Genomic DNA, 26,204 nt, shown 5'->3' on the forward strand with positions numbered 1-26,204 from the left:
ACTCGCCTCATTGGCAGAGCGCCCCTGACCATCCTTAAAGGAAGTCTATACCCCTAAAATGAATACTTGAGCAACAGATTGTTTATATCAAATTAAGTGGCATATTAAAGAATCTTTTCAAACTGGAATATATATTTAAGTAAATATTGCCCTTTTACATCTCTTGTCTTGAACCACCATTTCGTGATGGTCTGTGTGCTGTCTCAGAGATCACCTGACGAGAAATACTACAACTCTAACTGTAACAGGAAGAAGTGTGAGAAACAAAAGACAGAACTCCGTCTGTTAATTGGCTCATGTGACCTAACATGTATAGTTTGTTTGGTTTGCTTGTGTGCACCGTGAATCCTACGATCCCAAGAGACGGCCCTTATTTTTTTATAGTTTTCTATTTATGATTACCCAATGGCACATACTACTAAAAATTATATTATTATGAAAATGGGCTATTTACATGAGATGATTTATGAAATATATTTGCTACATTGTTTGAGGGGTATAGCTTTCCTTTAAGTTTGCTGACGACACCACCATTATGGGCCTAATCACCAACAATGCTGAGATGGCCTACAGGGATGAAGTTAGACTCCTGGCTGGTGTGAGGAGAATAACCTCTCTCTTAATGTCAGCAAAACTAAAGAGCTGGTTATGGATTTCAGGAAAGTGATGTGGCTCGTGCTCCCATCTACATTGGAGGAGATGCTGTGGAGAAGGTCAGCAGCTTCAGGTTCCTTGGGGACGGGTCACCCTCAGTGCTAACCTCAAGTGGACAGCGCACACAGCAGCTATCAACAACAGTTATCAACAAGTCTAACCAACCCTTTCACTTTCTCCTGCATCTGAGAAAATCCCAGTTGTCCACCACAGTCCTCACCAGTTTATACGGGTGCACTGTGAAGTCCATCCTTGCTGTATTACATCCTGGTACAGCATCTGCTCCTCACAAGCAAAGAAAGCTCTGCAGAGAGTGGTGAAAATGGCTCAGAAGATTATCACAACACTTCCAGCAATTTAGGACATTTACACCACTCAATGTCTCCAAAAGACAGAGTGCACGATGAAGGACTCCTTATAATTTTGCCTATGGGAGTATTGAGCATATAGGCTTACTTAATATTCCATTCCCCACAAATTAGTGTTGGATTGATTCCCTTTTCTTCTGTAATAACAAGACAATACCTTGTTGTTAACTGAATGAAAAATAGCAAAAAAAATTGTATTGGTTTTACAGAACCCTGCATATGATTCTGAATTCCATTAATTTTGTTATATATTATATGAATCTGTAGGATCTGAAGTGTCCTCAAGAGGGCAGTGCTGTATAAGAGCCTTATTATTTCATTTTTGCAGCAGAAGAAAGAAGCTTGCTTTTGATAACTGCAATCTCACATTTTATCAGTGTGACTGTGCAACAAATTCAGAAATAGACTGATGCTTTTAATGGATAAACATACGAAAACGGTAAAGCTTGAAGGGGTTGTAAGTTTATCGATTCTGTTAGAATTTCTTAAAGGGATAGTATTTCCCCCTTTTTGACATGAGATAATTTATTTAGAAATTTAGAACGGGTGCATAAATCTACAGTTCCAAAAATATTTTTTTTTTTTTACATGGATCAGTACTGAATCAGCTATACATTGAGTGGCATGAACAAAAAAAATGCTTGATGCCAATCTTGATGTAATTAATAGGGAAGAAAGGTAAAAATATAGGGACTTATTCTTTGTATTTATGTTTAATTGTGGATGCCCTGGGAACTGGGGCGAGTCCCTTTTGACTCATTACTACTTATAGACTCCCTTATCCTTGGATATATATTGAAAAATATAGGGAGGCTGCTTGTTTGCCCAGAAAAGGTGGCAACCCTAGTCAGGATTCAGGGAAAGATAGAATAAAGCAGCCATAAGCAGCTGGGCAAACAAATATCATTGGCATTTAATATTAAAAAAAATCTTTTTGTTGTCCCATACATGCCCTGTAGATACCTGTGGTACACCCCACCTCCTTCTCTTTGCCTGGGACAAAGTACATGCTCCTACAAGACTGCTCAGCCATGATAACGGTTTGTGTTCAGGAATGATTAACTTGGGTAGCATAATTTAGACAACTTTTGGCTTTCGTGTCTCCTCTGACTGCAGCAGTCTTCTGAAAAATCTCAAATCATTTAAATAACTTCCTTCTGAAATTTTCAGATAATTGTATTTTTTGGAAAAAAACAAACTCAAACCCCTAACAGCACCCCAGGGAGACCAAATACATTGGGGTTCATGGGTTAAATTTATAGGCTTTCAATTCTTTTAAATATAATGTACTGGTAAAAAGCGCATGTCTATTTCACAGGCAAAAATATAGGTTTTCTATATGAGTTGCCGTGTAAACATGCCATTCAAGCTTCAATACGAAAACATGGCTTATGTTCACATAGTAAAAACCATATTAGCTCCACAGATTACATCGGTTATAGTAGTAGTAGATAGTATGAAATACATAAATAAAATACATAAAATGGAAAATGATTTCTCTTAAATGGATGGTCACATTTTAGTTAACTTTTAGAGGCCCTTTTACTAAGGGTCGAATATCGAGGGTTAATTATTCGACCATCGAAGTAAAATCCTTCGACTTCGAATATAGAAGTCGAGGGATTTACCGCAAATACTTCGATCGGAGGAAAAATCGTTTTAATCCACCGATCGAACGATTTTCCTTTGATCAGAAATTGCTTAGAAAGCTTATGGGGAAGGTCCTCATAGGCTAACATTGGTGCTCGGTAGGTTTTAAGTGGCGAAGTAGGCAGTCAAGGTTTTTTTTAAAGAGACAGTACTTCGACTATCGAATGGTCGAATAGTCGAACGATTTTTAGTTCGAATCGTCCGATTCGAAGTCGTAGTCGAAGGTCGAAGTAGCCAATTTGATGATCGAAGTTCGAAGTATTTTTTATTCTATTCCTTCACTTGAGCTGAGTAAATGTGCCCCTACGTGTGTTATAGAATGGCCAATTCTAAGCAACTTTTCAGTTGACCATCATTTTTTATTTTTTATAGTTTCTGAATTATTTGCCTTCTTCTTCTGACTCCAGCTTTCAAATAGGTGTCACTGATCCCATGTAAAAACAAATGCTCTGTAAGGCTATAAATGTATTGTTATTGCTAGATTTTATTACTCATCTTTCTATTCAGTCCCTCTCCTATATATATTCCAGTCTTTTATTTTAATCAGTGCATGTTTGTTATTGTAATTTGGACCTTAGCAACCAAACTGCTGAAACTGCAAACTGGAGAGCTGCTGAATAACAAGGTAAATAACTAAAAAAAAAACACAAATAATAAAAAAAGAAAAATAGTTGCAATTTGTCTCATCAATTTCGACATCATACGAAAAGCAATTTAAAGGTGAACAACCCCTTTAAAACAGACAGAAATAACTCCCTGAGACCAAAGGGTGACAGAACATGCTTTATGTCATAATGTAGGTCAACTTGAAAAAGCACAAGACTGAGGTCAAGAATTTCAGTCCTGCTTCTAACCCAAGTCAGCTGAGGAACAGACACTGGTAAATTAAGTCCCCCAAAAAGGTCAAATCAGCATGTATAGTACAGAGGAGCTTGTGTGCTGATTTTTCAGTGACAGCTGCAATACTTTATGCATACTTTGTGGTTCTAAATGCAAATAATGAGTTCCAGTTACGAGTTTTTTAAAGGGGTGCATAGTCACACCCTAGAATGAACAGGAAGTGTCTCCCCCTGGGCAGTACACTTGGTTGTTGGGGTTCATATAAGTGATCTCCCCTTTAAGCAGAATATTCCATACAACTGAAGTGCTTTTACCTGTGTAATGTATGTGGAATATGTAATTATTGTGTCTAAAGCAGTTCCTAAATCCCTGACCCTACAACTCATGCCTCTAGGCCCTTGTTCACTACAATCAATTTGGATATATATGTCAGCATTGCTGGTCACTGGTGTGCCTATATACAACAATAGATATATGAATTCCTTTGATAACTATTCTTTAAATTGTATGATTTCAACGAAAGCACTTTATAAAGCCATACTTTAGACCAGGAGTGCCCATACTTTACTAATGCAAGGTCTACTTTTAGTGATATTGTCCTATTATGATGTACATCCATAAAAGCACTCTTTTTCTATGGAACATTCTGTTCCATAGAAATATATTACTTAAATACTGATTAATGGGAACATGTATATATTTATATTTAACAGACAACTATTTCTTATGTGATCTTAACATAATAAATATCTGAATGAAAAGCATGCAATGGGAGGGTGATTTAGACAATCTGTCTGGAGATCTACTGATCACCAGCTAAAGGTCTACTGGTAGATCCTGATGTACCTTTTGGGCACCACTGCTTTAGACAATGTTGGCTTTGTCTATCATATATGCAGTCACTATACTGAAGGCGCACTATACAAGGATCACTGAGAGGAGTAAAGTGCATTCCAGTATCTTGTAAAAAAAAAGGATCCGGGTAAAAACATCTAACAGTTGCCTCATTCATAACAACCATTTGGCTTTAACCAGCATGAAAACTGTGCCTTGAAGCAAAAACACACTGCAAATTCAGACAAGTACCATCTTAATAATGCATATTCTTGCCTTCCACTGTTATATGAAACTCACTTGTGCCAGACCATTTGCGTCCAGCTGTGTTAATCCATTGGTTTATAGCATTGTGCTTATGATGAAATGATTTACTCTCCAAGTACCAACCAATCAAAAAGCTTGTTATTTTTTTATTTATTTTTTTTAAAGGCAGAATTCTGTTGCTGAAGGAACATGACATGAACATGAACTTTTTTCAGTTCCCCATTTTCAATATTGTTTTTGGGTATTTTTTGACACAAATTAACTTTTTAAATGACGACGTTGTCTTATTTAAATACACATTTGTGAGGATTTACAGGCATTCCTCCCTGGTATCACTTGCAATGAGAATTATACAACAACCTAGTTTCTCCTACTCATTCAGTTATCCCGTATATCCTATACCTCCTGCCAGCTTTCTTATTCTATCCATATCAGAATTCTCCTATGGTCTGTCATCACAGGGCTAAAGATACATGGATTCATTATTTCATCTGTCAGCATGCCACTACCTACAGTAGCAAATAACCATTCACCCCATATCCAGCCCACGCCTTCTTACTGGTCTTTTAAGTATAACTAATAAGAATTTGATATAGCTCATTGTGACTGAATTCAGGTTGGGACTACCATCCACTGATTTGGGCCCCTTGGGGCAGCCCCACAATTTGGAAACTTCTGATCTACACTTGAAACCTAGAATTGATAAATGTATCATTTCAACTTAAATGCTGTATTTAGATGCTGTATAAAGCATTATAAACCTTAACGCAACCACTAATAAAAAATAAAAACATCTTTTGAGACTTACCTCTCTGAGCAGTAGCTTAGTTAAAATGACCCAAATCACTCTCTGTTGCTCCTATGGGAATCACATTTTCAAGCATAAATTTTACAGTCATGTTTTTTTTTTTGCTGCAGACAATAGAATACAATCTGAAGTCAACAAAAGAACAAAACCTGTATTTGTTTTCCAGGATTTCACACCTACAGAACAGTGTAAAAAAAAAATCAGCCAGGCATTATACATCTCACTGTGCCTGGGCCAGAGACATGAATAAAACATCACATAAATCTTTTTTTTTTTTCAGGCCCTCAATTAAGGGGTTAAGCAATAAATGAGCTATTTTCTTTATGTTTTGAGAAGGTCCTGCTTTCAGGGTGACTCGAAATTCCAGGTAGCAATAAGGTTCAATCAACTTACTATCAGAGAATTCCATAGCTCTCTGTCTGATCCAAGCATTCAATTGTTTGTGGCATTACATAGTAACACGTATATTGGCCAAGGATGAAAAGCCACATCTATCAAGTTCATCCACTTCTGTGAAATAATTCCAACAAAGCCAGAGGAAGGAAAAATCCCATCTGAAGCCACTACCCACCATAGTCAGTAAATAACTAAATATCTGGTAGATATGCTATATATGTCAAGAGGAACAGCAGCCCACGAGAACTAAAATACAGTGTCGGACTGGGACACCAGGGGCCCACCCTAAAACCTTACCAGGGGCCCACCAAAGAACCATAGACCCACTCTCAGTACTATTATTATTCTCCTCACTCAACCTCTATTCTCCTAGTCTCTATTCTTTACATACTATAATCTATTATTCCATATATTTAACCTCTTTGTTCTTAAAGAAATAGGAAATAGCCATGAAATAGGCCAAATTTTTAGCAGCTCAAGGGCCCCCTGACACCTGGGCCCACAGGGAGTTTTCCTGGTATCCTGGTGCGCCAGTCCTACACTGCTAAAATATATCACTTTTCTCTATATCTGTTCAGGACTGTTTAGGTATGATGCCACCCTAGGGACCTAAACACGCTCTGATGTTCTGCGCATGACGTCAGCGCACCATGCGTGTGATGTCGGCATGCCGTACACTTTGCATGTGACGTCACTTCCACGTGCTTCCTCTACCCCCCCACCCCTCACCCTCTCAGCTCCGTCACCAGATTTCCAATGGAAATCCATGGCGGAGGGTGGGGTTAAATATAACAAAAATGTAAAATAAAATAAGCACCCCGAGGGCCGCCCCCAAAACAGTGCCACCCTAAGCACAGGCCATCAGGGGACTTAATAAGAAATACGGCCCTGTATCTGTTCTATGTCTTTGAGACACTTTCTTAAAGTGGACCTGTCATCCAGACACAAAAATCTGTATAATAAAAGTCCTTTTCAAATTAAACATGAAATCTAATTTCTATTTTTTATTAAAGCATTCATAGCTGTTGTAAGTGCATTTAAACATCTCAACTGTCAATCAAATATTGTCTGCCACTCCTCTATGCCCTGGGCATAGAGGCGGGGCAGACAATTACTTTCACTTTCTATTCAGCACTTCCTAGATATCACTGCTCTCCAAATATTCCCCCTTTCTCTTCACCATTTAATTGTCTAACCATTGCATGTGGATGGACATCGGGTCCCCCATTCTAGTGCACAAACAAGATTCTGAGATGATGCAAGGCTTGTCTTAATAACAGTGTGTACAAAATGGCTGCTGCCTGCTTGCAATAATTTTGAAATCCTGGACTGAAGGAACAAGATTCAAATAATTTATAAAGTGTAATTAAAGTTCATTTTGCTTGACTAGTGTGATAAAATAGGATTTTGAATAATTTTTTCGGGTGACGGGTCCCCTTTAAGTGTACCTTGCAAATGTACACAATAGATTGCACTCTGTATCCTAAATAGCTATGGTACATCTCAGGGAAATCCTAAAATGGTCCTTGTGTTGAAAAGGTAACTGCCTAATTACATTCATTCATTTACCCACAAAAGTGGACTATTTTTTGGTAGGCATATCATGACTTGAATCTGACCAGATGTACAGCAAAGCTCAGCTAACATTACATGTGTCCTAAGAAACTAGTAACCAATAGCTGTTGCTAAATGTCATATTAGCTCTTCTACTACTGTAGAACATTGAAGGGGTTTGGTTTAATCCACAATTTAGAAACTGCAGTGTAAGATTAGGTGGCTATTAAGAGTTGGCAGGGGGGTATGAGATGTATAGAAGAAGGCAATAGGGGATCAACCCTGGGGCAGTATGATTTTGAGTTTGTCCTGATCATAGTATTTACTGTATATAGGGTTACTAGTAGACAGATAAAGAGCTTTTAAGCTCGAAACATGTCGTGTATTCAATAAAAGCACCTTGCAGCAGTACACCTGCGCTGATTGGCTCCAGAATTAAATGTATAGTAACTCACCATACAGTGAAAGTGGTCCGGGTGCACCAGCCCCAGACCCCCAGCTTTAGGGAGCGGTACAGCAGAAGATAAGGAAGCAGAGCTGTCCGGCACTCAAACGGATCCACAGGACTAGAGATATTCAGTTAAAAGATATTTTTATTAGTAAAAAAATTAAAAATATATTTTCATCTCCATCCACCCTACGCGTTTCGCACCTTTTGGGGTGCTTAGTCATGGGCATGGTCTGGAAAAGTTAGTGGTAGACACAGACCAGGTGATACAGGAAGGCTAAAGAGAGAAAAGGAGACAGTCTAGTGACAAGCTCAAATGTTGCACTATAGTAAATATCCCAGTATATTACAAAAATACTTAGCTTAGGCAGGTACCTCTGCAGCCTAACCCTAGTTCTGGCCCTGCTGATTGCATCTGATAAAACTGTTATGAATGTGTGTTAAAGGCCGTTGATCTTTCCCTCTCTGCTCTTTAATAACCATATTCATTCTGTGAAACAGCTCTGACCCAAACGTGTGTAAGTGTATATGTCAGGGGGCAATCCTTACTCTTCTGTCTATTACACTTCTGGTGGCTTTCTTGCTGCCACCCCCACCCCCCTCTCCTCTCCAAACTCACCTTTTCGGTGCCAGATGGGGTCCATGACGCTAGTGCAGAGAGTGAGAATTACAGTATGTTCTCTGCAAAAGAACAGCCAAATTTCCAGTTTAAAAACTGGAAAGTCATCTCTTATTGGAGAACTAACCCCCCAATAAGAAAAGCCCCATCTACTACCCTAGATAGTCACCCCCCTCCCTTCTTCCTACCTTCATAGTGCATTTTTCCAGAAAGTGCCCCTGAACATCATGCTTGTTTATTTATGCAGAGTAGCACAGCAGAGCTCATGGGCACCATCTTCCAGGGTTTCAGTCTTCACAAAAATAAGTGAGCATGCTATCCAGGCGCACTATGCAGGTAGGAAGCAGGGAGGGGGACTATCTAGGGTAGTAGTAGGCAGTAGTAGGCGAGTTTCTCCACTTGCCTCATTGTGTCCCTGGTGTCTGTAATATGGAAATCAGCTTCACTGGAATTGGGATTGATGGGAATGATTAACCTATATGTAAAGCACAAATTCATACTGTCACTATATACGGTAAAGGATAATACAAATACTCATATGGAATGCAGTGGTTATATTTGTTTTCATCTTCAAGTTTATTCTAGAAAGTGTATGTTGCAAATATAATCATTTTCCTAGTAAGATGTTTGTGTACCCCATTTTGTGGTAACAGTGTATTCCTTTTCACAGAGCACCAGAAGGCTTGTATTTTTTATGCATAAATTAGATATAGCCAACCTGCTGGTGTTGAACTAGTATTCTCAGAAATCATCAGGGGATTCTCAGAAACAACAGGAATGCACATGTATACATTAGTAACCCGCTGCAGCACAAATTTATAGCACTGAGGAGGACACCCAGATTTTCAAGTGGTTAATAAGTAACTGCAGTGTTTCAGTCTTCTCTCACATCTGAATAATTTAAAGTCATTTTGCCCCTCCTCCTCACCCGGCTTGACTTTCATTTTTTTCCCCCTGTGCAGGCGATAGAATCTGTCCAGCTTCGCCATTTCTGGCCAGCGATGACATGAGCAGGAATGTGTCTGCTATTAATAGGCCTGGTGTATGGGGGCTGGCGAGTGAGATCAAGTTACTAACTAATGTTCCTACAGATTACATGTTCTCTGTCCCATACTGGCTTCTTATTAAGCCAATGCTAAATCACCCCCCCTCAATCAATCTTTAAATGGCTTTAATGTTCTGGTTTTTAATTCCTCTCTAACTGATCTAGGTACGGTTTATCTTATACTTATGGACTGATACTTGTGACCAAGTTGTTATTTATATCTCTGGGTTTTCTTTGTACTGCCATTTGTATTATCTACACCCCCTAAACCCCCGGTCTTCCCAGCATGAAATGATCTTCTGTGGCTGGCTGCATTATATATTTTAATAAAACAGAATATGAATAAGTGAACTTACACTGTACACTGTAAACTACATGATCAAATTCCTTTTGGGTATATTGTCTAGGCCAAAAACCCTTTTCTCGTGACTCCTTTTGGGAGAATGAGATTTTGAGGAATGCCACAAAGTTTAATTAGATATGCAGATGAGATGGTTTCTTGTACATTGATAAATGTTACAATAATTAATGTTAAATTGCAGTTGCATAAATTCTGTATATTATGGAAAATGCTGTGGATTTGTGAATGATACAGTATTGGCAACCTACATGAGCAATTTTTGGATGAAAATTTTAATTTTTTTACCCATAATCACCCATATTTACCCATATTGGACATTTATTTATTCACTTGGCATGTTAGTTGCTGTAACTCTGCTAAGGAAACCTTGGAATTACCTGCAGGTCCAGGATGACAGTAATTCCAGGGTCCTATTTGGTAGCCCCAATGTGGACTGATAGCCTACAGGAGCCTCTATTTAACAGTACACCTGGTTTTTATGCAACTAAAACTTGCCTCCAAGCTTGAAAGTAAAAATTAAGCATCTGGAGCAACATATAAGGGGTTGGTGAGCAACATGTTGCTCATGAGCCACTGGTTAGGGCTCACTGCTCTAGCTAGCATGCCATATCTTCTTGAATTCATAGTTATGTAGAGTAGTGTATTTATATTTAGCTCTGCTTGAATTATAGCATCATTTTAAGCACAAATATTATAAGATGACATTAAAATCCAGTCCATTTTGGATGGCGTAAAAGGTGCAAAATTTGCAACCAAAGAAACGTTTGCTTTGGAACAGGTGTCCAGTATCTGCTACACGCTGATTGGTTGGTATGGGTATCTAGACTTGGTATAAACTTTGCACATTGTATTGTGCTACCCTAATTGTGATCAAGGCACATGTCTTGTGCAGCCTCTTCCATGGAACATTTGCCAGTATCCTACTTAACATTCTTCTGTAGCGCTCTGAAGGTGTTCCTTGCATAATAAACATATCAACTGAGCTTTGTCTGAAATAATCCAACAAATTTATTCCTATTTTGCACAGTACTCCAAAATTCCACAAAACATTGTTTCTGGTGTCATCAAACCATAATAATAACAAAAAAAAACAGTTTTTGGTTTGGTATATTTTTCTGTTAGCGGAAAATATTCCCTTAAATGTTTGGAAAATGTCCTTGGCCCATCACCAAGTAAAACCGTGACAATTAAAGTTAATAGCTGGAACAGCAATTTTATTACAACTTTGGTCTAAAGATTGGTGCTAAGAGATATGGTTTTATATTTGGTTTATTAGCACAGAATTGGTAATAAATGTCTTGGTTCATGTAAAGTTATAGCATAGTTTATTGACTCAGCTGTTGCTAAATGGCCTACAACAGCTGGAAGAGTTAGCAGCTTTTTCTGTCCATTCATCTCCTGAAGGCATCCCAGCAACTGCAGGAGTATTGTAAGCTTTGGGGGTATCACATTGCTTCAGATGCAGTAAAACCCTTTTACAGCTGCTGGCAGCTGAGCTGTAGTCATTTATATTGCATGTGTAACAGAAATTATATCCTGATGAGATTGGGAAAAGGTGCAATAGAGCAAATGCAAAGAGACAGAAAGTTTGATGTCAGTGTGGCCGCAGGGAAGATGTAGATTCTAGGTGGTATTTAACAGTAACATTTATGGCACATATTAGTGAAAAGTACTTTATCAGTAATGGCAATATACCTGAAATTTTAGTTTTCTAATCTGGCCAAAAATGAATATCTAAACGAATGACCAGGGTTGGACTGGCTTGCTTGAGTACCAGAGGATCTCCTGGTGGACCCAGATCCTAGTTTCAGGGGCGTAACTACAGAGGAAGCAGATGCTGCAGCTACAAGGGGGGCAGGAAGCATAGGGAGCCCCATGAGGCTCAAATAAAGAGCAATTTCGACATATATTGGTAAAACAGGACAATCTCTGGATATGTTGGGGGGGCCCTTAAATTATTTTGCTGTGGGGCCCAGTAACATCTAGTTATGCCACTGTGTAATTGGTGCCAGTCAGGGAAAATCAGTCCCAGTATAGGGCTAGGTAACACTTATTAAGCATTATCTACAGTAATAAAAGCAGACCCTAGATGTCAACACTGAAGACCATACACCTTAGGGCTGGAACTAGGAGTAGGCAGAAGCACGAGGGGTGCTAGGCACGGTACCTTTTCTTCCTCCTTCCCCTAGTTGGGACCCTTGTGTCCCCCACCTGCGGCAGCAATTCCTGCATTCTTGGCGGTTGTTCGTGTGCGAGCATGATGAGGAGGAGACATGGTCACCTAGGGCGCCCTGCCAACTTGGTCTGGCACTGATGCACCTTGATTATAAAAAAGTAGGCATTAGCCTGGCATTTGGATGAACCTACACCATGCCATTGCTGGAATCCAATTTGAGAATTGGATTCATTTTTAAGACAATATCTTGGGAGATGCTTGATGTTCTTCAAATTAATGTTCAACCAACAAAGAGAGTGCAGTTCCCAAAATCTTATCTTTAAAGTAAATAAAAATCTTAATACTTTAATAATAACGTTTTTGGGCCAAAAGAAATGTGGTTTAGGCTCTTCATCAGGGTTTAACAACAGGAGATGTCTCCCTATAATTTAAAGCAACCCTGCCTACCAAGTAAATGCTGCTCCATGTCTTTAAGTTTACATGGTAACATCCTATCTTCATGTAACCTTTTAAGGAAAAAAACAGTGCTTTGGGGGGGGAGCTGAGAATGAGGGAAAAAAAGAAATTCAATAAATAAAAACACCTAAAACTTTGCCTATGGTCAGAACAAAAGCTTTGAATGGGTTCGCTTCTGCAGGATAGGGTGGGAATTATTCATTTGAGTGGAACTCCTTCAAGTGAAACCACTACATTGCCCCCCAGTTTATCTGCCAGGGTACAGCGGTCCTTAATATCATCCAATCCATTCACTTGCCATTCATGCTTGATACCTATATTGAATGAAAAGAGACAGTGTCACAAAACTCATTGGCTCGATCAACTATTGACCAGAATTTCAAGGTAAGGCAGATCTTAGAAAAGTAATGTAAATATAATATTATTGTGCATATATTTTAATTGACTAGGAGTACCAGCAAATCTCAAGACTACTCCAAATGTCCCCACAAAATATAAGGTATAAAAATTAAAAGTGTATTATCAAAGGGTTTTGAGGTCAATCAACAATTGAGACAGGGTGTTTTTTTGCTTTCAGCTTTGATGTTTAATGAAAACTGACAAGAAATCACTCTGTTATCCAACTGAGTAGCATGCAATCACTCCAAAATTCATGACGTGATTACTCAACTGGATAATACAAAGTCTTGCATAATGTGTTGATACTGTTTATACTATACTATTCTACTCGTGGAAGAACTCATGAGACATGAATGAGGTACAGCAATGATATGTAATGGTAAACTTTTTTTTCCTATATAGAGACAATCAATTAAAAGAGCATATTTTATTGTCTACCCCAGTAATTTGCACCCATAAAAGCTGTCATAGTGCTTTGCTCTGCAGAAACATTTTATACAGAAAATCAGAGCAGCAGAACCAATGATTTTTGACCAATAGGGGTGCTGTTGCATTGGTACCACATAAAAATGTCTCTGTGCAGTGTAGGCAGCACACATAAAATACTGCCCTCATATGCTACTTAAAGCATATAAGTTTTAATTTGATCTACATTAAAAGTTACCTATAGGTCATGTTGATCTTTTTTCACTAATAGTTCTGCTTTTGTAAGTAATTGTTACTTGAGGTTCCTAAACCTGTTTTGCCAACAGGACTGTCCCATCTCAGTCTGTCCGTAAGAGTTTCTAATGCTAAAGGAATCCTGCTGCACAAATATGGCAGCCTCCTCATAGAGGAGCAGGGTAGTAAGAAAGGTAATGTAAAAGTATCAGGCAAATGCATTTATGGCAAAATTATAAATAGCATTCAAAGACAATGTTATGATAGATAGTAAAAAAGGTTATTTTCTAATGTCAGTATCTCTTTAAAGTTAAAGGGAATATAAGGTAAGCTCTATTTATAGATAGGAAACTTTTAATGTATTAGTGAGGAATGCATACAGGTTTGAAATAAAACGGTGCAATTGAATACAAACCTGTAAATTTCTTCTTAATTGCATCTTTGGAACTTGCATATATCATCTTGCTTTTTAGAGGTGCATTATCTGGCGCCCTAAGAAACAACATATTAGTAACATTTTATATTATAAACCAGCTGAAATATACAGATAATGATAATATAAAGGCTAGAAGGGCAGTCATGCTAAACATAATGTCCACTGACAATTTCCATTAACTCTAAAGCTAATTGTCTGTGGCACACCAGTTTCCCATTAAGTCTCAGATCTAGCAGGGCCAACTGAAGAAGGCATTCATGGGCCCAGAGTAAAGAACTCAATGGTCCACTCCCCAAATCTTTCACTACCTAGCGCTGCAGGGTATATGACTTTGCAGCAGCAGGGACACATCTTTATACCCCCCACATCTCCATTATATTGTAAACATCTAAGTGTGTCTCACTGCCCCATGCTGCACTAGATACTGCACTTTTACTACAAATGGCAAATATCTCCTACATGACTTGACTTGAACTCACTTATTACAGTACATGACACATGACATACCAATATTGAGTTGGTCTGGGTGTCTTCCAAAAGTACAAAAGTATACCGGTACATCAAATAGCATTTGATAAAACTGGTGTGTGTATTGTAGGGAAATTAGACTAATTAGGCTAATTGGGAGTAGGCATATTTGGATGAATACAAATTCTCTGTATGTTAGTGATAGAAGTAAAGGCTAATACTAGGACAAACAATGTTAGCAACTGTATCTGAACTATTGTTGCTGTCCATTCAGAGAGAATAAGGTTCCACTGAACAGTTATTGCAGCTGAAATGGCCTCAGCCTAGGGTAAATGCCCCTATTAACATGTCCCTTACTGGGTTTATGTCCAGGCAGAGCAACTGTCAGACCAAGAGGCAAACAGCGATTCGGTGAAACATGACTGATTTTCCTAGCATACCTGCAACCTAATTATGATTATTTACAAAATAAAGTGTCTATTGAACCACTTCCGGACCACAGACGTAAATCAATGACAGAAATCATAGTTACAAAGAAGAGGTAAAAAAAACAGTCCAGGATGCTGAACTTTGTTAAAGTAAAACTTTGAGAACAGTTTTCTGGTGAAGGCTAAGGATGTTCTAGAGGTCAATAATATTTGTGAATTTTTGCTCTTCATTTTCCATCCAGTTTAGATCAATCTGTAATATCTTAAATATCCTCACTTGCAATGTTCTTTACCATTTAGATTGTAAACTCTTGTGGGCAGGCCCTCTGGTGGATTAAGGATTTGAACAAATCTTTTCTACACAGGAACAAATTGCTCCAGCACAGAAAAGTAGTTGTTTAATATGAAAGCATCACTTGTACAAATACCACAGTGCTTTGTAAATCTGTCCCTAACAGTGTTTCATTTACTCTATAGTTTTCTGAAAATAAATAATTAAAGGACAGGACTTCAAAGATTTAGAAGCTCATAGGGAGCTTCAGTAAACTGGAACCATTGATGAACTTAAAGGGACAGTTCACCTTTTCATTTAACAATTATATTCTGAGACAATTTGCAATTGATATATCAATGTTTTTCCTTAAACTATATTTCTCTTTTCTTGATCCTGCTTCCCCTTTACCCAAACACAGACTCCAGTCTATGTTTCTCTTTTCCCACCTTACTCTTCATGTTTATGTATCTCCTGCCTTCTCCAAGTCAATGGCCCTTTCTCCATCATATATCTATTTAATACCCATTTTTTTTAATACCACTTTTCCGACATATAGCATTCCATTTTCTGCACATAGATTCTTCTCTTTAACACATACTTATTAGCCTTCTCTTCCAACCAGCTGACAGCATGTGGGCCGACAGCCCCCTCATGTGGCCCCCACATTAAAGTCTGCTTGCTGTGACTGCTTACCTTGTGTAAGATTTAAAAGGTATCAGTACTGAGATTAACTGACCCCTGTATTGTTTACATCTCAAATTCAGACAGTAAACTCCTGCATTGTTCACACCTGTAACCCCCCTGCCTTGTTCACACCTGTAACACCTCTATTGTCCACACCCCTAAAGCCCTGCACTCTTCAAACTTTAAACCCAGACTAAAAGTCTGTAGCCCCTCAGACAAACTTCTAGAGGGGCCCCAGCATTGTGTTACGGTATTATAGAATGGTTCTAATAGGTTTCCCTGTCTCCTGCTCTATTCTGCCTGCCCTATGCTCTCTGTGTGTGCCATACTCTGCCTACCCTATGAAGTTGGACAGCACTGACATAAGGGATAGTTTACTTCCTGATCCTGGACAGAAGTCCTAGAGCACACCTCCTAGTGCTCATTCAGTGATCAGTGGCCACTTCTGTCCAGGGTCCGGCTATTCTCTGTACCTGGCACTAGGGCAGCCTGTTCTCATCACCTGCCATATGACAGGGAGTAATAACAGGACCGTGATGCTACCTGTGCCTACCAGCACTCGCTAACTTGTGTGTTTCAATGATGCACAAAGTAAGGGAACTGGCAGGGGGTTGGAGGAGAGATGCCTATGTGCCTCCCTCTACCTGACCCCATGAATGCATTGCTGCTGAATGCAAGCAGAGTTGTTTTCATGGGTGTACTTAGGTTTTTGCTCCATTACTACTACCTACAGGGCAAGGAACAAAGTGCAAACACATGCTGGATTGTTCTCAGTTTTTGCACTTTGCACCCTGCCCTGCAGGTAATAAATTACACCAATAGACCCTGCCTTTGCCAGATATACATTTGAAGCCATATTTACATTATTGTAGGAGTACAAGAAGGTTAGGTGAGGCACATAAAAACAAATATATAAATGCTTGAAAGTTACTGTATTTTACATAACACCCACATCACTATAAAGGTTTAAGAAATTAAATGGATTAGTTGTTTATATCGTAAAGTAAATGTGTGCTTTCATATAATTGCTATGAGTGTGTGTATTGAGGTGGAACCATAATGTGTGCAATTCTTGTCAGTTTACATGCTCAGTTCCAGCTCTGTGTTTTTTATGTTTGTTATTTTTCAGTTACCATAGTTGTGTCGGTAGTGGTTGAATACAAGGGCTGCATTAATTTCATACTGAATGAGTGCTCTTTGTGCTAATTACTTGAGAAGTTATAGACAGTGTTCATTAATAACAATTTAAACATACATTATCCAGTATGGGATGGCTGTAGAAACCATTGCACCGGCTACACACTAGACATACTATCTCACATTCAAAGCAATCTTTATATAGCAAAAATGATAAATGGCTCTTAGAATGTTCAGTAAAGGTGTACTCTTGTACAAGTGCACACAGTAGATTGTGGGAAACAGAAATGTAAGCAATGTAAGTACATGAAAAAGTGAAAAGAGGACCATTTCTGGAATTTAGAGGGAACTTTGCTAGAGACTCAGAGAATGAAGAAACAGACATTACAGACTCAAGTGGCTAATCTGGGCCAGTATATTGAGAATGTCACTGCCATTATCGCTGTCACTCACATAAACTGGAATTTCACTCCATGTAATAAATTCAGCATCTGCATCATTTTGATCACAGGCTTTGGGTACTGTCTTGGCAGCCTATATGGATAGTATTTAGTAACCATAAACATACTCAGACTCATTAACTAACCAAAGGCAAATGTGTATGTGTCGTAGGCAGTAGCCCATAGCAACCAATCTGTGAATAGCTTTATTAAACACCTATTGGAACAACAATCAAAACAACATTTGATTGTTTTCTATGAAGAAAATTAGACGTGGAGGCCATTTCTTACTCCCACAGTGCACAAATATACTCTGTAACCCTAAAATTCTAAATTCCACTCCTTCTATCCATTTATTAGCTTCTACCCTTCCCCTAGGAATTGTTAAGTGGACCATGTTCACTTACATTTTATTGTCTTCTTGTGTGCAGTATCACATTATTTGTGGACCTTGATGTGGCTTATTTTTTTTATTTTATCTGAGGGGCTTGGTGCAGTCACAATGCTTTTTTTTCAGACTTTCTTACTGGAGTCTATGAGAGATGACCTTCCCATAATTTGGAGCTTTCTGGATAATGGGTTTCTGGATAAGGGATCCCATACCGGTACATGGTATCAAACCCCATAAAACTGTCCCCCAAAACACCAGCACTAATGATTCTCATAAGATTCTTGCCTGAAAATTGTTTGTATCAGGATGAGACTTGTATAAAAAATGTCCATTATGGTATATAATATATTATTATATTATTATATTGATAAAGGAACAAAGCTAGGTTAAGGGCAATGAAGTAGCAGCAGATTACTTTCCATTAAACTAAATGGAATGTCCTGCAGGTTCCCTTACATGGGTTCTGTTACTCAGCAAATGCACACCATAATCATGATGATCCATGGCACTTCACAACCTTTCATGTTGGTATAAAGCAATCCACACAGTATGCCAAGAGTTCTGGCCATTTTCTAGATCTTATTGGCATTTTAAAGGGGACCTATCACCCTAAGAAATAATTCCAAATCCTTTTCTATCATGTAAATTAAGCCAAACAAGCTTTGTTTACGTTATATACATTATTTAATTCTTGTTTCCTTCAGTCTGGTAACTCAGGGGCATTGATTCACATAAGGATGGGGTCATTCTTCCACTGTATAGAGCACTGGTAAGGCCCAATCTAGAATATGCCATACAGTCTTGGTCTCCATCACTCAAACAAGACATTATTGTATTAGAGAGGATACAGAAAAGGGCAACTAAGCTGGTAAAAGGTATGGAAAATCTGGAAAGACTGGCCAAATTGGGGATGCTCACACTGGCGAAGAGGTGATATGATAACTATGTATAAATATATAAGGGGATCATATAATAATCTTTCTAATGCTTTATTTACCAGTAGGTCTTTCCAGCTGACATGAGGTCACCCATTCTGATTAGAAGAAAAGAGGCTCCGCATAAATATTCAGAAGGGTTTTTTTTACAGTGAGAGCTGTGAAGATGTGGAATTCTCTCCCTGAATCAGTTGTACAGGCTGGTACATTAGATAGCTTTAAGAAGGGGTTGGGTGGCTTTTTAGCAAGTGAGGGAATACAGGGTTATGGGAGATAGCTCATAGTACAAGTTAATCCACGGACTAGTCCAATTGCTATCTTGGAGTCAGGAAGGAATTTTTCTCCCTCTGAGGCAAATTGGAGAGGCTTTATGAGGTTTTATGCCTTCCTCTGGATCAAAAAGCAGTTAGGCAGGTAAAAAAAAAATTAATAGGTTGAATTTGATGGACATGTGTCTTTTTTCAATCTAACTTACTATGTTGCTATCACAACCACCATGGTGCCATTTTGTGGACACTTAATAAGGCAAGTTTTGTATCACCCCAAAAATGTGTTTTTGTGCCAGAATGGGGGACCTGGTGCTCATGGCCATGAACAGGCTACACAATTATAGACAGTAAGTAGGGAGGGGGAATGTGGGGAGTGCATTGACATCTAGGAAGTACTGAATGGAAAGTGAAAGTAATTGACTGTCCCTGTATTTATAGGTGTTATATAATTCTATGTTGAAAATAAGGGCTAATGGAAATTGTCATTCGCTGTGGCTCACTAAGACCTGAACCCACTGGAGATCATCTGGTACTTTGGCAGACCAGCCCCATTCTGAATAATAGAGATAAATAATATACCCCCAACCTTACCCATCGCTGTAAAGATGAAAAACCTCACAAAAAAAATATTTGAGTGTTGGAAAATCCCATAATTCTTATCAACTGCACCCCATTTAAAAAATATACCAGAAGATGAAGACAAGGTCCTCCTTCTTGGATTCTTTGGTCTCATACGTTGCATCATACAGTCCATACCGACAGTCATCGAGTGGTAGAAGGTTGACAAAGGTCCTGTAGGGGTCTTGAACGGCCTCACCTATGTCACCAACCAATATCTGCTTGGTTTCTTCCACTATTATTTCCTTCTTATCTGGGCTGAGACAAAACAGGACTGCTTTCTTCCTCTTCTTGATCTCTTCTGGTGTGGAAGACTTCCTCACCTTCATTTCATTGAATACCTTTATGACTTCATCGTTCACAGTTACACCAGAAGCCTGTCAACAGTAAGGAAAAATGTCATGGGTAGGCTGCACTTAATGTGCAATATATTGATACTGACCCATTTATACTGTAAACGTGAAGAACAGCAGTTAAAGATTTGCTCTCTACCAATTAGTTGGTTCATGTGGGTCCTGCTACATTTTTAGTGGGCTGGCATGTTAATTTCATAGGGCAAGGAGGCAGACATGTGTTGGAGGTTGAAGGTATTGACAGGTGGTGAATAAATTTTACTCTGGGTTACAGAATGATTCTTATACATGTTATAGACTCAGCATACAGTTCTAGTTTTACCTAAGCCACTACTGCCTCACAATGCTCCTTTGTGTTATAACAAACATAAGGATAGGATATTTGGGGGTAGTAATAATGTGGATTACTCTTAGAACACCATTGTAGGATGATTGTATTTCATGTATCTCCATAACAAAAGCAGCCAAAAATGTTGTATCTCAGAAAGGGCTTGAGCTCAAAATAATATCATCCTTCATTATATATATTACAAAGTTAATTGTTCATGGCTTCTATACTTGATAGAAATAACCTACTTCCTTTAGATCCTATTCTCATGGACTGCATATAATGGCTGTATTAGATTTTAATAAGAATGCAAATGAATGTTGATAGCCATACACACTGCACTGGTGGTCTACTTTAGCCAGCAATGAACAGACAGCTCCCTGACAGTTTGTGAAATAATTATGTACATAGATATTCTTTCAGTGAATGACTTACTTGCTATTCAGAACAGCTTTATATCTCGCTGGATTAACTGTAACTCGCAGCTAGCATATCAACATTCTTAGTCATAGGACAATAATAATGCACCCCTACACCATTGTTTAGCTAGCTACTTTTATGGACAGGGGAAAAGGTGCCACTTACAGATATGATTGGTCAATTTTGGCATTCTTGCCACTTTAAAAGATTCCTATACATTGTGGTTCTGTTTAACTATTTTTTGATTCATGGCTCCTGAATGGCATTTTCCATACTAATGTTACAGCTTAGAAATGGCAGATATACTATTTGTACAGCCTTGCAGCTTTACAAGGGCCACATATCTGTTATTTTAGTAAGGGAGGAGAAGACCACCACACATGAATCAACCACAAGGGGCCCTTTGCTGTGTATGATGAATTCAAACAAATTGAGTTTTAGCAATGAACTCTAATTGAAGTGACTAATTAAAGCAAAACTCAGATTGGCTCAATGTAACTGAAGGAGTCACAACTTGTGTTAGGGGGACTTTTTTTTATTGATTGCTGTTCTCATATCTACCACTAGGGATCATTTTTCGCAATGAAGGTGTCAGAGAGCTGCTGTCTGCTTACCTTCCTATTGTTCCTTTCACCCCCCAGGCTACTGGGGGGTGAAAGGAAGGGGGGTGATAGCACTCCAGTTTGCAGTGCAGCAGTAAAGAATGACTGGAGTTTATCAGAGCACAAGCCACATGACTGGGGGCACCTGGGAAACATGTCCATCCTCATTTCAGATTTCAAAACGAAATATAAAAAAAAAATGTGTTTGCTCTTTTTAAAAGTAGTAGTATTCTTCTGGAGCAGCACTATTATATTTTATAAGAGGGGGTACTTTATTCACTATATAAACATAATTATTAGCAGTCAAATGTAATGTATACATTTTAAAAGTAACTGGGAGTCAAAAGGCTGGGTCTGAAGGTTTGAAGTTCTGGGCAACCAACTGGGGCAATATATGTTACTGAATTACACCTATCACTGGGAGTGACAGCTGGAGTCCAGTTACATAAAGTTGGTGAGTGATGGAATTACATTTGGATACAAATGCAATAAAAGCTTGAAGGAGATATTGACACAGATGGACCTGGTAAGCAAATATGCACAGAGATCAAAGAAGATGGCAATCAAAGTTTAGGGGTATTTCGATGTGGCAATTGTATTATATGCAGTACGTTAATAACAGGAGAAAAATTATTTCATTCCCATAGTGGCAAAGCTTATAACATAAGGCATATATTGGCTTGTACACCTAGGAATGTTGTATACATTATAAAATGTCCCTGTAGCCTTGCCTACTGCGAATAATTATGTAGACAGCTTAAGGAACGGATCAGTATGCCCCGTGCCTCCATTAGGGCAGCTATGGAATTTAAACTCAAATAAGACTCCAAAAATGACTCTAAACAGGACATATCAAAACAACCGTTGGCTCAACATTGGCTACAGGCTAAGCATTCACTTTCATCTTTTATGGGTATGCCAATTAATCACATCCCAAACCCCCCTAAGTGTGGTGATGTGAATCGTTTAATGCTACAAAAAGAGGCCTTTTGGACCTATGAACTGGGCTGTGCGCTACCCAGTGGTTTGAATGCACATTTGCAGTTTAATTGTTTTTTTACCATTGCGATGATACATATTAAGTGTCATACGATCTTACAGTATTGGTTGATATGATATATATCATGATAGGTAATATTATATGGGGGATAGGGTTGCCATCTGTCTGGTTTTGACCCAGACAGCCCAATTTTTGGAAGGGCTACCCAGGTCAAAACTGCCTGCCCAGTTTTCTAAATTCAGAGATCTGAGATTGATGTGGCGATTGGCCAATCTCTGATCACGATGATGATGCATGACATGCCCATCCCCCACCCGCTCTGATTTTACCACCCACCCGGAGTACGGACCCGCAGAAGGTGGCAACTCTAATGGGGCCCCCTAGAGAAATACAACTGTATTGTATTGATATGTGATTAGGATTTATATTTTAAACTTGTTAGGTAGGATATTAGAAAAATACAACTGTATTGTATTGATATGTGATTAGGATTTACATTTTAAACTTTAGTTAGGTAGGATATTATGATAACACATGAGTATTCTATGTGGCCACTTTTTAATTCAGTATTTATGTCCTTTATGCACTACACTTATAATTGGGTAACATAAACACACAAATCTTAATGTTCTAATATGCCACTCTTTGCATATGAAATTATTTTAAAGATGTTATTATATATACTGTACATATTCAAGGTTTTATAAACACAGTGGTAATTTATCTTATTTATCTGTTCAATTTAAATTTGGAACGATGTTTGGTCACTTGCTGCATGCACTTATGAGAGGTGGGGATAGAAGTTTTGTATCATGTTGGATGTGTTTGCCTTGAGAAAGGTCCTACTGGGGACCAATACCTCACATGGGTTTCACGTGCACTAATATATATTTTATTTGTTAAGGAAAATTCCTGGTATTGCTGGTCTTTTTTGTGAATGTATTTTATATTACCATGCACCTTGGGTTGCCACCTTTTCTGGAAAAAAATACCGGCCTTCCTATATATTTATCTTTTTTCCCTATTAATAACATTGGGATCAGCCATCATTTTTACCGGCCAGGTGGCAACCCTACGTGCACCTGGGTGGAGATTGTATATGGTGTGCTATCCATTGCAACAATTTGACCCAACACACACCACACACCAGAACCTGCACTTGTGACTCAACTTCTTGGCATGAAGCTGTCATACCTGTGGATCCCAAAGGTTTATGGACAACCCGCCCATTAGTGATGTGCGGGTCAGGGTTTCGCCCTGCTACAACCCGCGCCGCCCGCACCCGTGCTTACAGGGTCCTTTTATAGACCCGTGCCGCCCAGCCAATGACGTCACAAAAGGGGCGGGGCGAGCAGACGTGAGACTATAAAACCGGAACCCAGAAGTCGGATGCCGGCATTTGAAGGTGGTGGACAGGGAGAGTTAGGTCGACCCGAACCCACCCGACCCGCGGGTCCCGAGGGTAACGGGTCGGCCCGCACATCACTACCGCTCATAACTACTTCAGATATAGGGGTATATTTATCAAAGAGTGAAGTTAGAGATTGCCACAGTTCACTAGAGTGAAATTATGTCACTCTCCAGTCATTTCTATGGGATTTTGAAAGGCGTTTTTAAGGATGAACTTTCACTTTCACCCATTGATAAATACTCTTTTAAAAATCCCATAGAACTGAGAGAGTGGGGGAATTTCACTCTAGTGAACTGTGGCAATCTCTAACTTCACTCTGATAAATATGCCCCATAATGTTTCAGCATAGCAGTATATGGCAAATACTGTCAGGCAGAGTGCAGGTTCTGGTGTGTGGTGGGTCAAACTTCATGCAGGGCCCTGTGGCTTTGGGTGCTTAGCCTTAGGATGAAATTTAATGTGACTTGCTCCCAATTAGGAATAGTGAAAATGCATACCCCTGTAGAGCTTCTGGGCTGTCCCATACCATTGATATACAAAACATTTTTTTGTGCCACTAACATAATAAAATATATATAATACCAACATCACTACAGCCGATAATATCTCAATGTCAGTATCTAGGGAAGGCTGGGACCCCAAATATTTTCTGCAGGCCCGGTGTTTTTGAACCAGCGCCCACAGGCAACTTGCTCTGAATCAGAGTATCAGTGAGAAAAACACAGACCCCATGTATTACAACACAGGAGCCTGATTATTTAATTTCAGATTCCTGCTGTAACTCTCATTAGCAGTGTCCCTGGTTATCTGAGCTGGATCTCACTATGAATCATGGGTGTTCTATAGAATGTAGGTGAGGAGCAGAGCAGTTCTGGCTTCATATCATATGGTGAGCACAGTGCAGGATTATCCTTTATTTCTTGCCCTTTTAAGGTGTCCTGTGAAATAATGCAGCCTGGAAACACTCCCTTGCTATGTTCTTCTGTTATCCTCCTCGCTTGTTTTATCCCGGAACACTTACAGTAGTGTCACAAAACACAGGCACATTTAGATGCTTTATATAGTGAATGTTCTTTTTTTTAAAAAGTCAGTTTAGTTCCTAGAGAAAAGTATTTTTTCCTGGTCATATTATTACAAATGCATAAGACATTCATGAGCACCAAATTTGGAGTTACAGTAGATGGGCCCCCAGACCGAGAGACCAGGCGTGCCCAAATTGTGACGCGTGAGAATCTGCTAAACTACAACTCCCAGAACCGCTTGGCTGTCTTCAGGTATATACTGAGAATCGTAGTTCACCAACTAGCAGAGGGTTGCAGGCTGGACATTTTTTTAATTCAACTCCATAAAAAAAAAAAATTCTCATAGAAATTGATTTGACATTTATATTTTTGCCAAGGACAACTTCTAGCTTATCGGCCCCCATCTCACTCCCTTGGGAAGATAATAATAATAAGAGATGAGAATGTTTATACCATATAAGAAAACTCTCTGGAAAGTTCTAGTGGAGCTGACATACACAACCCAAAAGTTATTCACTAACTTAACTATGTCAAAAATGAGCACATGCTATGGTGGCACGTCGGCACTGCCCGTCACTGGCAGCTTTAAGGGAGAGACAGTTCCAAGTACAGTGAAGTTTTTCCAACACCATTGGGTAAAGTACAGAAACATTATGCATTAAATGATATATCAGCTGCCAGTCTGTAATATGTATATAATTCAATGGATGATGAAATCTGAAAGGTTCCTTATTACATCACAACACATAATATAAGGATTTTACACTAGTAAACTCTATAGAAAAGTCCTCCAGAAGTTCTCCCTGTGACACAATCCCCTGTCAGGATTATATTAGGAAAAGACAAACCGGCAGAAAAGAAGAATAAAGGCAATTTTAAGTTTCTTACCATGTTTTGTCTTGTATCAGAAGAGCGTTATATCCGGGGGGTGGGGGGGTTGCCTTGATTTCCAAGCTTGGCAAGTGAACCAGTCAATAAGGAGGGGTTACTGTGACTGACAACTGGCAAGCAGAAAGGTCCAGAAAAGGGAAGATTCAGTGAGTGAGGGAAAGCGTAGGCAGAGCCCGCACATACACATGTGGGTTTGTGAGAGAGGGACAGAGGAAGAGGAGTCAATGGATGAATGCTGCAAGGAGAAAGACTGGGGAAGAGAGCTGGGATAAAGAGGAGGGGAGAGAGTCAGTCACTGAATGCCTTGCGCTTGCTCATACCACACACACACACACACATACACACTCTGAGGTGACAGCTGCACTAACACTACAAGGCATTTAACTGCTCTGGTGCCAGGGCCCAGGCACATGCCCAAATGTTATAAAAAAGATTTCACCTCTGCCAGAGTCTGCTGCAAGATACACTACTAAAGCCAGGATGGAACATTACATTATAAACCTTGGGATAACTAGAAGTGATAACTTCCTAGGAGGAAAGCTGCCACAAGGATATACAAGGG

General features: G+C 39.1%; 1 protein-coding gene across 1 annotated transcript; it reads right to left on the reverse strand.

Annotated features, from left to right (window-relative positions):
• Window positions 1–10,832: 10,832 nt before the first annotated feature.
• Window positions 10,833–25,910, reverse strand: cfl2.L (cofilin 2 (non-muscle) L homeolog). The gene is given in 4 exon segments (NM_001094702.1): window positions 10,833–12,790; window positions 13,951–14,027; window positions 19,685–19,992; window positions 25,640–25,910. Coding segments are annotated over 4 exon segments (504 nt in total). The 5' UTR covers window positions 25,643–25,910; the 3' UTR covers window positions 10,833–12,674.
• Between the last annotated feature and the right edge of the window lie 294 nt (window positions 25,911–26,204).

Source organism: Xenopus laevis, chromosome 8L (assembly GCF_017654675.1).
Source record: "Xenopus laevis strain J_2021 chromosome 8L, Xenopus_laevis_v10.1, whole genome shotgun sequence".
NCBI lineage: Eukaryota > Metazoa > Chordata > Amphibia > Anura > Pipidae > Xenopus > Xenopus laevis.